Raw genomic sequence first — 12074 nt, 5'->3', positions numbered from 1 at the left:
AATCCACAAATCATATCTTCACAGAAATCATAAAAATTTAATTCGGGATGCTAGTTTTTAGGGTGGGTTGGGAATAGGGCACACTTTATTTCTGCTCTACTTCTCAGAGTGGATGAAGATGATGGGTGCTAATTATATTCTCCAGGTCCGGGCTTTCTAACCTGTTTCATGTTACACCCTCTCCTCTCTGTTGATGCTCCCCTCTCAGGAATCTTGGACAGGTGGCTAGGAAATGGTTAAAGTTTGAAGAAGAATGAGCCCAGAGCCTTAGTGCTCTCAGCTTTGCCTCAAGGGTAAGAACCAGCTAAGGCAGGGTACCAGCTAAGGTACATATCTTTATGTACCTATAACCGCTTCCCCACTATGGCAGTCTCCCCAGCCCTTACTTTGAAAACTCTCCTCTCTGTGCTTTATTAGGGTCTAAAATAGTTTTATGGTTATAAGGACACTGTACAAGACCCCACCTTAGTCCAAATCCTGTTTCTGAATCTGCAACCAGATCTTTTATTTCTATAAGAAGGAAGAGAAGGGTTACAGAGAACACTGGCATTCATTTTCCAAGTCCTTGTGGCTTAAACTTACCTCTCTGTTTTTTTTTTTAATATTTATTTATTTATTTATTTATCTATGGTTTGTTTTAAGTGATGGTTTGGTCATGGTTAGTGCCTCGGAATGGATGGGATTCTGATGTGTGGGAGAGTATTAGAGATGACAACATCCTGTAGGGTTTGGATGTTGGCTCTGTGCTCCTGGCTCTGTGCTCAGGGGTCATGCCTGATAGTGTCTGGGAAACCATGTAAGGATCAAACTGGGATAGGCCATTGTGCAAGGCATGTGCCTTAACCCTGTACTATTTCTCTGGCCCGTCACTCACAATTCTATCTTCTTCCTCTTTTTCTTTTCTTCCTCTTTTTCTTTTCTTCCTCTTTTTCTTTTCTTCTTTCTTTTCCTTCCTTCCTTCCTTCCTTCCTTTCTTTCTTTCTTTCTTTCTTTCTTTCTTTCTTTCTTTCTTTCTTTCTTTTATGGGTCACTCCTGGGCTGTGCACTCAGGAATTATTTCTGGCAGTGCTCAGGGGACTACATGGGACATTGAGGATTGAACCTGGGTCAGCCGATCAGTTGAGGATCGAACCTGGGTTGGCCGCTTACAAGGCAAGTGCCCTGTGTACTATCGCTCCAGTCCCCCTACCCACAATTCTTATGGTAGAACCTCCAGGAGGTTCAGCCAATGTAAAGTCTTCTTCAAATGTCAGAAAAAGTACTTTCTCTCATTCACACCTCCAAAGAAGACTGTCTCAAGGCCATGAAGCAGTTCTTCAGAAAGGAAAAATAGAAGAACTTCACCGTCATCAGTAAAGTCCTGTCTGGGGCACTGGATCCAGAGCTTGGTGCTAAGGCTGAGTACTGGGGCAAAGTTTCAGAAAGGCAATACATTGTTCGTACCCACAAAGGACAGTGATTTACTGTACAGCAAAGTGGCGCACAATACTTCATGTAATTCACTTAAAATAAGTCATACTCAAGCTGAAGGAAATGGGGACTAAAGCTGGGGTCACAACCTCCCTGCACTTGGGCTGAGGCGACAGTACAGTGGGCAGAGTGCTTGCCTTGCATGCGGCTGACCTGGGTTCGATCCCTGGCATCCCATATACACTGCCAGGAGTGATTCCTGAGCTCAGAGCCAAGAGTAAGCCCTGAGCACCACCAGCTGTGGCCCAAACAAAACAAAACAAAGCAAAACACCCCACAAAGCCCCTGTACTCAGTGAATGCTTATCAGCAGATTTTGCTCTGGAGGTTATTGAGGGCTTGAACAAGTGAGCAATAGACATTACCTCAGCTACTGCATTATTTTCATCCTGTGTGTAGAGAAGTAGTGGGACCAAACTGCTCAGGACTTGGTTCTCTATACCCTTCTTCTCTGAGCATTTCACAGACTTTATGGAGGCTTCGTAGAGGGTCATGGAGAAAAGACGAACATCAGATCTCACCTAAAAGGGAAGCAAAGGGGAGCCATTTATGAAGAGGTCCACGTTCAATTTCCAGAAGCCCTAGGAGGGCCTCCCCTGTCTGGGGGTGCTGAGGGCAGGAAACCAAACCTAAGCCCCACAACCCTGTGGCTCCTGGTTCTCTCACTACAGATGAGGAATGGGCACTGTGACCCCATGCTCCTTCCTCGTCTGCAGTGGGGTCATAGTGCCTGGTACTCGTACTGGTCACCCACACAAGCCGTTTGGCTCAAAATCAAACCTTCAGCCTTTGCCTATTTGATTCTCCCAAGGAATGTATACCTGTGTTCCATGTTTCTCTTTACTTTTGGGATTTGGGGCAGAAACATATATACATTCCAACCTCTTGACTAGTCCCGATTAGTCTTGTAAATAATGGTCATTTTCTTCTAACAAATTCCTTTTCTATTCCTATTCCATAAACCATCTTGGTTTATGTGGAGGACTGAACATGGGTCAGTCAATCTCAGAATCTCATCATTTACTTTATAATACTCCATGTATTTTTAATTTTATTTACTGTTTTTTGTTTGAGGGTCATACCTAGCAGTGCTCAGGGGTTACTCTTGGCTCTGCACTCATGAATTATTTCTGGTGGTGTTCGGTGGATAATATGGGATACCAGGGGCAGGACCCGGGTTGGCCACTTGTAAGGCAAGTACCTACCTGCTGTACTATCGCTGCGGTTCATTAACTTACCAACATCATGGACTACCTGGAATGTCTTGTGAAAGAAAGGCTCAGGAGGTAAAACGTATTCTATCAAATAGAGAGTAGTTATCACAATACAACTTCTACCGGCTGCTGTGCTAACTCCTCTTCCCTTATGAAAACCTTTCCTCTCCTGTTGTCTTACATCTCGAAATAAGAAGAACAGAGTCCTCATCATGGCAGCCAGCGTGGTGAAATCCATCTTCTTGACAAGATGCAGGAGAATCTCGATGGCCAGCAAAATAATCTTCTCTTTGGTATCACTTAAGAGGTCCAAGATGCTCGGAATCAGGCTGATGAAGTCTTCCCTCTGTGTGCCCAAAGGGAGCTCATCACCACCTCTCCTGATGGCGCCTCATCAGTACCCAAGCAGGAGTCCCCACCTTGACTTGGTTACCTGGTGCCTGTTGAATTTTTTAATTTGCTGGTGAACAGAGAAGGAAAGGGGGCATGGTTCAAGGACTAAGGATGGCTGAGTTCCTGTGCTCAGTTCCTGGCAACGTAAGAAAAGGGGGTGCAAGTACCCTCGCTCAGTATTGATTGAGAAAAAGGAACCAGAAAAAGGAGCCAGGCAGGCTTTACACCTAAAAAGGAGCCAGGTTGTGATGAATGGATTCACAGGGGAGAAGTGGGCCTGGGTGGGGATGGCTCAAGGATATGGACCAGGGCTTTCTGCAAGGCGATGTCCTCCCAACAAAAGAAAAGAAAATGGGGGCTGAAGAGAGAGTATGGCTTGTCAGGACCTTGCCTTGTAAGCAGCTGATTGAGGTTCAATCCCTGGTACCACATATGGTGCCCTAAGCAATGCCAGGAGTGATCCCTAAACAGTGATCCAGGAGTAACTCCTGAGTACAACTGACTGTGGTCCCCAACCACTACTCCACAAAAATAAAATAAGGAAGTGATATGGCTAGTTCAGGACACAGTGAGTTCCCCAAACATGGACGGAACACAAGAAGAAGTTGGCTTAGGATGCTTGAGGGGCTTTCCCATTCTGATTTGGGATTCTGCTCTCTGAAACCCCCCAAACAGAGCAGTAATAGAGTTATGCAATTTAAGACATACATATACAATGTAAAAAGAAATAGAATGAGTCGCAACAAATAGTCAAAAAATCAAACTGGAGAAGGCATTAAGCATTATTATTTGCAGATGATATGATATAGATGATCCTAAAGTAGCCACCAAAAATCTTTCAGAAATAAATCACTACAGTAAAGAAACAGAATCACACTTAAAAAATTTGGATGCATTTCTTTACTTTGCTTTGCTTTTCTTGTGGGGGTGCAGGGGCTGAGGGTGGCCACACCTAGCAGTTCTCAGAGCTTACTTCTGGCTCTGCATTCAGGGATTATTCCTAGTGGGCTCGGGGGAACATATGGGATGATGGGGATCAAAGCCAGGGTGGCTGCATGCAAGGAAAATGCCCTACCCACTGTGCTATTGCTCATGTCTCCTTGCCTGCATTTCTGTATGCAATAAACAACCTGACCCCAGCCAGTAATTGCTTCTGAGAACAGAGCCAGGAGTGGCCCTTGAGCACCACCAGTAGCAGCCAAAAGAGAAAAAAAGTTGTGTCCAAAAGTATCAAGTACCTAGAAATCACATTAACCAAGGAGGTAAAAGACTAGTGTTCAAAGCAGGAGGCAACCAATATTAGAAGGAAAATACACTTTTTATACAGATCCATATATAAAAAGCACACAAGGCTCAACCTTTAACATGTCAGTGATCTCTTATAGAAGGGCTTAATGGTCCCTGGGTGAAATACAACAATCTTCATACTCTTTCCTCTTAGGATACTTTTTTGTAGCATTTTCAGGCGTTTTTCATAATAAACAATACAAAACATATTATTTCAGTTCTGTTTTGAGGCAGGGATTGGAGTTCGGGATGAAAACACCCAAAATATGATAGTGAGAAGGTGTAATGGTGGTGGGATTGGTATTTGAATATTAAATGTAATCAAATATTGTGAAATACTTTATAAAATAAAAAAAATTTAAAAACAAGGCAAAACAAAAGTCACATGAAAAAATGCTCTTCATCACTAATTATCAGGGAGATGCAGATCAAAACAACAATGAGATATCATCTCACACCACAGAGACTGGCACACATCCAAAAGAACAAAAGCAATGGTGTTGGCAAGGATGTGGGGAGAAAGGGACTCTCCTTCATTGCTGGTGGGAATGCCGACTGGTTCAGCCTTTTTGGTTTTTTTTTTCTTTTTGGGTCACACCCGGCGATGCACAGGGGTTATTCTTGGCTCATGCACTCAGGAATTATTCCTGACGGTGCTCAAGGGACCATATGGGATGCTGGAAATCGAACCCGGGTCGGCTGCGTGCAAGGCAAACACCCTACCCGCTGTGCTATCGCTCCAGCCCCATGGTTCAGCCTTTTTGGAAAGCAGTATGGATGTTTCTCAAAAAATTAGAAATTGAGCTCCCATTTGACCCAGCCATACCACTTCTGGGAATATATACCAGAGATGCAAAAAAGTATAGTAGAAATGACATCTGCACTTATGTGTTCATTGCAGCACTGTTTACAATAGCCAGAATCTGGAAAATACGCAGTGCCTGAGAACAGATGACTGGTTAAAGAAACTTTGGTACATTTACCCAATTGAATACTATGCAGCTGTTAAAAAAGATGAAGTCATGAAATTTGCATGTAAGTGGATCAACATGGAGAATATCATGCTAAGTGAAATGAGTCAGAAAGAGAGGGACAGATATTGAAGGACTGCACTCATTTGTGGAATATAAAGTAACAGAATGGGAGACTAACAACCAAGGATAGTAGAGATAAGGACCAGGAGGATTGCTCCATGGCTTGGATGCCAGCCTCACGTGCAGGAGGAAAAGGCAGCTCAGATAGGGACCACCAAGTTGAGGTTGCTTGGAGGGCCCACTCAGGATGGGAGATATATGCTGAAGGCAGACTATAGACTGAACATGATGGCCACTTAATGCCTGTATTGCAAACCACAACACCTAAAGGAAGAGAGAGAGAGAGAGTAAAAGGGAATATGCCTGCCACAGAGGTAGGGGGGATGAGGTGAGGGTGGTGGGAGGGATACTGAAAACATTGGCGTTGGAGAATGGGCACTGGTGGAGGGATGGGTACTCGATTGTTGTATGACTGAAACAATCAAAGTTTGTAAGTCTGTAACTGTGCTTCATGGTGATTCATGAAAAATATTAAAAAATAATAATAAACAAAAATAAAAATTATTTTACTAAGTTAAAAAACATACAAAATTAAGAGATCATAAAAGTTAAATGTGCCTCTGTACTGGAGTTAAATACTCAGAAAATTTTTAACAATTTAATCAGCATTGTTGCTATAGGGATAGATAATATTAGCCTGGCCTAAGTACAGAGTAGTATGGAATGTTTTTAGACTTTTTCTCTGTCATAAACATTTAAGCTTGAGAATAAACTTGATTTGGATGTTTAATAAAAGAGGCAAAAGACTAATATACTGAAAACTATAAGTCATCATTAAAGAAATAGAAGAGGGGTGCGGTTCTGCCAGCAAGTCAGCCTGTACCTGTGGGGTGAGTGCATCACGCAGCCCGATGGTGCCTTCAGGCTTCCTGATACCCCCAAATTGCTGCTGTGCCTCTGGCTGGACCCACAGTGCTGGTGTGGATGCAGTGAAAGAGGAGTTCTCATTCACTGTCTCACTCAGCATCTAGGGAAAACAGTAGACTTCTCGAGAAATCTACAGCAGAACTCCTATTATTACCCAGCAATTCTACTTCTTGGCACCTATCACAAGAACAAAAAAACATTAATTTAAAAAGATTTATGTGGGGCTGGAGCGATAGCACAGCGGGTAGGGCGTCTGCCTTGCACGCAGCCAACATGGCCGACCCAGGTTCGATTCCCAGCATCCCATACGGTCCCCTGAGCACCACCAGGAGTCATTCCGGAGTTCATGAGCCAGGAGTAACCCCTGAGCATCGCCGGGTGTGACCCAAAAAGCAAAATAAATAAATAAATAAATAAAAAAGATTTATGTTTAATTTATGCAAATCTGTGTTCACAGTAGCATCATTTAGTATAGTTAAGATCTAGTAACAACCCAAATGTCCAAGGACAGGTAAGTGAATAAAGAAGTTGTATTATCCATACACAATGGAATACTACTCACTCATAAGAAAATGTTGCCTTTTGATACAATTTGGATGAATCCAGAGGTGGCCATGTTAAGCAAAGTACGTCAAAGAGAGAGGGGCTGGAGCGCTAGCATAGTGGGTAGGGCATTTGCCTTGCACGCGGCTGACCCAGGTTCAATCCCAGCATCACATATAGTGCCCCAAGCACCGCCAGGAGTAATTCCTAAGTATAGAGCTAGGAGTAACACTCCTGAGCATCACCAGTGACCCAAAAAACCTAATAGAAAAAAGTAAGTCAAAGAGAGAAGGAAAATTTCTAGATGGTCTCACTCATATGTGGCATACAAAGCAACAAAAGCAAGGGAATGGACAGTAGCCAAAGATAATAAATCCCTGAAATTTTGTTAGTATTTATTTTTGGGGAGCAGTGGGGGTCACAATCAGGTTTGCTCAAGAGCTATTCCTATTCTTGGCTCTGTGCTTAGGAGTGACCCCTGGCAGTGTCGGGGATCCAATGGGATGGTGGCGTACAAGGAAGTCCTTTACCTCAGGTATTAGCTTGCTGGTCCAAACCCTTGGCCTCTGACTACAGAACTGAGGTCACCAAGTTGGAAGTGTGGGGGCACAGGGTATGTTTGGGGTTAGGGAAAGGAACAAGAGGACTAGACGTGACATAAGGACAGTGGTAGAGGGTCTTCGGCATTTTGGTGGTGGTGGAGGTCCAAGTTGTACACCAAAACCATTAATGTTAACACTACTGTAACCATGGTACTACAACATCAATGAAACGTGAAAGTGCTGCTAAGAACCGAGCAAGGAGAAAAAAAGTATATAAAATAAGGCAATATTTATGCAAAAAAAAAGTGTACAGGATAAAGCGATATTTACATTAAAAAGTGGGTAAGATAAGGCAATATCCATGTTAAAAAAGTATGTTAAGGATAAGGCAATATTTATGCTAAAAAGTATATAGGATAATGTGGTATTTACATTAAAAAGTGTAGAGGATAAGGTAATATTCACATTAAAAAAGTATACAGAATAAGGCAATATTTATGTACACAACCAAACAAAATTAATGTATGTTAATTATATATTATTTTGGTTCTTGGGACACACCTGGAAGTGCTCAGGGATCACTCCTGGTGAGGTTTGGGGAACCAAACCAGGGTCGGTCATATGCAAGATAAGTGCCCTAGCCTATTATTAGCCCCTAATTATGTGTGTATATATATATTTGGTTTCCCCAAATACTCCTGGTGGTATTTGGGGAAACCATATAGAATGCTGGGGAACAAACCCAGGTTGGCTGCTTGCAAGGCAAACAACCTACCTGCTGTACTCTCTGGGCTCTCGTTTTAAATAAAAGAAAACTCAGTGGTAGAGCTCATACCTAGCATTTGTGAAACATTGGGTTTGATCCCAGGCCCAAGAGAAAAAGAGAAGGAAAAAAGAATTTAAGTGATAAACTGGTCTCAGGATTTAATTTTCTGATGATGACTGCTATCTTCTCTAACCAGGTCTGTGGAAAATAAGCTTCTAATATGAATATGAATATTAGTGATCTCTGTCTTAGGTGTAAGCTTCTCAGGAGCAGATCAATTGACCTATTGGAGCGATAGCACTGCGGGTAGGGCGTTCGCCTTACAAGCGGCCAACATGGCCGACCCAAGTTCGATTCCTCTGCCCCTCTCGGAGAGCCCGGCAAGCTACCGAGAGTATTCGATATGCCAGACACAGTAACAACAAAGAATGGAGACGTTACTGGGCCCGCTCGAGCAAATCGACGATCAACGGGAGGGCCTATACCTTTACCTTTTATTTACTCCATAATATTGCGTGGTACAAGGACAGACAGTCCAGTTGGGAAGATAATGAGGGTAACTCTTAGACTGATCCTAGGAATGGACAAGTTGAATAAGTTGAAACAGTACCAGTGGTTTTTCTCACCCACTCCTATCCCCGAACATGAGAACAGCCACTTGCAAGGCAAGTGCCTACCCACCATTCTATCACTCCGACCGATAGCACAGCGGTAGGGCGTTTGCCTTGCACGCAGCCAACATGGCCAACCTGAGTTCGATTCCTCCACCCCTCTCGGAGAGCCCAGCAAGCTACCGAGAGTATCTTACCCGCACGGCAAAGCCTGGCAAGCTCCCCGTGATGTATTTGATATGCCAAACACAGTAACAAGAAGTCTCATGATGGAGACGTTACTGGGCCCGCTCAAGCAAATCGATGAACAATGGGAGCACCGTGACTCCTATCCCCAGACTGCTATCCAACGTTCCTCCTGAGTTGTTACTTGGTGATAGTATTCTAAAGCACGTTTTTTTTTACTAAAGTATGAGTGGTTTGGGGGTCCCTCCTACCATCTTCTGGTGTCTGATCATGTGGAGCAGTCCCCTCAGAGCAAGAATTCTAAAGAGAATATTTTCATCATGGAGCCAGTCTGTCAAGCGGGTAACAGAGTATATGCGGGGCAATCTCATAGCCACTGGACTCTGGAAGAGCTGAAAGAACCAGAAATCAGTTTAAGAAATTACCTTTAAGCCCATTTTAATGAGAGGACCCATCCTCTAATTAACAAATACCTAATTTCTTTTGGAACTTTCTCTCCACAGCACGTATGTTACAGAGTGGCATGGGAACGCTAAATGCATGGAAAGAACTTCTAGGCATATATCTGAAAAGATTTTTTTTCTTTTTGAATCATACCCGGCGATGCACCGAGGTTAACCCCTGGCTCATGCACTCAGGAATTACTCCTGGCGGTGCTTGGGGGACCATATGAGATGCTGGGAATCGAACCCGGGTCGGCTGCGTGCAAGGCAAATGCCCTACCCGCTGTGCTATCTCTCCAGCCCCTGAAATGATTTTTATCCCATGTTTGAAACCTAAACCAGCCTGCCACTAAGTTGGACAGAGCCTGGGGAAGCTGGCTGTGCTACACGCTAGGTTTCCTGAAGCCAGCTGCTTCTCTTTTGAGAGGGATGGGCTTGAGGTCAGCGGTACTCAGGGGCTACTCCTGCCTCTGGGCTTTGGGGTCACTTCCTGGGTTGGCTGCATGCAAAGAAAGCACCTTAATACATCCTGTACTATCTAGTCCCCCTGAATCCGACTTCGAAGGAATGATTCTTACCTCCACAAAAAAGCCTGCAGCTGTGAGTTTATGCTTTTCATTCCCTCGGTTAAGAAGAGGGACTAACAAATATAAGATCTTATGTGCAAAGGCGGGACTTCCTTCTAGTATCGCGCTGCAAAGCAACACCAACAGAACAATACTTAGTAACCAATGTCCCTCTCCAGTGAGTCCAGGCCCAGTGCAGGGAGCTCTCTAAAGTGTTTGACTGGCTCCAGATGCATATGGGCTTAGGATGGAGCCAGGACCTCAGGAAAAAATTGTCCCACATTAAGGGCCAATAGGCCCACTTTGTGAGCAGAAGCTGATATGCATTGGTTGCTGTAACAGCAAGAACAAATGACCTGAAACCATGACGATGTAGAGAGCGTGGGTGTCATGCAGGGCAAGGAAACCTTACTTGGCAAGAAGAGCTACGCCCTGGAGATGGCTATCTTCTCCTTCCAGGAGGGCCCATCCTTTTTTCTTTTCCATGATGCTGAATTCCTGAAAGCACAACGTTCTGAAAAGGAGAGTCTTGGTAGCCTGTACGGCAAGGCTAAAGCAAAGAGAGAAAGTCACAAGTGAGTGGAAGAGCCCGCTAATCTAGCGTGCACGATCACAGGGCTCTGGCCCAAGAGGGCTCTGAGCTTTGGCCTCCGAGCAGTAAGGCTCCCTGTTCTGTGTTTTCCCAAAGACTCACAATGCTCAATAAATCTGGAAGGTCCTTCACACCAAGTCTTAGCATAAAGACATCTACCTAGAGCCAAAGTGATAACTCAGTATGGGCTGGAACACGTACTTTGCTTGCCAGAAGCCTGGGTTATCGGTGGCACCTCATGGTTGCCTAGTGCCTACCTCCAGACACCAAAGCCAGGAGTAGCCCCCGAATACTGCCAGGTATGCCTACCCCCCCAAAAAATGGAAGGAAAAGAAGTTGAATCAAACTTGTTCAAACTTGAGAGTTTGAACACAAGGATAAAGCAGACTGTATCGGTTGTTAAACCAAAACCAACTGAATTAAAAAAAATGTTTTAGAGAAAATGCATGGCCCTTCTTTTCATTTGTTATTTTCACCTTCTCCCCACTCATCATGCCTCTGCTTTTTTTTTTTTTAGTGAAACACCATGAGGTACAGTTGTAGATTTACAAATTTTTGTGCTTGGATCTCGGTCATACCACGATCAAATACCCATCCCTCCACCAGTGCCCATTTTCCACCACCAGGATAATATCCCTCCCCCCCATCCTCCCATCCCCCCATCCCCCCTGCCACTGTGGCAGGGCATTCCCTTTTGTTTTCTCTCTCCTCCTGGGTGTTGTGATCAGCCAAAGAATGCCTCTGCTTTTTAATCAACTTTTCAATATGGTGCTGGGGATAAAAGCCAGAACTTTATACAGGTGAGACATATACTCTAATACTGAGCTCCACCCCAACTAGGTTTTTTTATTTTTATTTTTTGGCTTTTTGGGTCACACCCAGCGATGCACAGGGGTTACTCTTGGCTCTGCACTACTCCTGGTGGTGCTCAGGGGACCATATGGGATGCTGAGAATCGAACTTGAGTTGGCCGCGAGCAAGGAAAATGCCCTACACGCTGTACTATCGCTCAAGCCCCCCAATTAGGCTTTACTGCTTTCCAAAACTATTAAATTAGATCTTGGGCAGAATAATATGAACAGACTCTTTTAGGGGGCTCCCAAGCAGTGCTCTAGGGACCCAGGGGCCACTCCGGACAATTCTGAGTCAATCCTGAGTAGCCCTGAAATAGTCTACTTTCAGGCGGCATGGTTGAATGGCAAGGCCCTGCAATGCTGGGGAACACAGGAGCACCCCACTCTACACCCGATGGTGCTGGGCAGGGAAGAAGCAATGTGGTGCTGCGGCTTGTTTACTAGGGAGCCACATCTGGCAGTGCTGGGGATTACTCCTAGCTCTGTGCTCCAGGGCTGCTCCTGAGGGTGCTGGGGGACCGTGTGGTGCTCAGCTTGCTGCACTGTCCCTCCGGCCCCAAGGGTCTGAACCGGTTTGTGTATGTGAAGCACAGGCTTCTGCCATGAGTCAGCTCCCCAGCCCAGGTACCGGAAAACTCACAGTGTCC

General features: G+C 44.6%; 1 protein-coding gene across 1 annotated transcript in view; it reads right to left on the bottom strand.

Moving 5' to 3' along the window:
* MROH8 (maestro heat like repeat family member 8) overlaps positions 1-12074 on the bottom strand; it is a 55144-nt gene that overhangs the window by 14937 nt on the left and 28133 nt on the right. Inside the window, exons 13-17 of the mRNA XM_056121528.1 lie at positions 10394-10531; positions 9994-10108; positions 9224-9364; positions 2865-3029; positions 1835-1990 (exon numbers count right to left, since the gene is read on the bottom strand). Of these exons, the coding sequence (XP_055977503.1) occupies positions 1835-1990; positions 2865-3029; positions 9224-9364; positions 9994-10108; positions 10394-10531 (715 nt within the window). The remainder of the gene's footprint in view (positions 1-1834; positions 1991-2864; positions 3030-9223; positions 9365-9993; positions 10109-10393; positions 10532-12074) is intronic.

This window comes from Sorex fumeus, unplaced genomic scaffold (genome assembly GCF_029834395.1).
Source record: "Sorex fumeus unplaced genomic scaffold, SorFum_2.1 ptg000044l, whole genome shotgun sequence".
NCBI lineage: Eukaryota > Metazoa > Chordata > Mammalia > Eulipotyphla > Soricidae > Sorex > Sorex fumeus.
The sequence above is the reverse complement of the archived record's forward strand: the minus strand, read 5'-3'. Positions and strand labels throughout refer to the sequence as shown.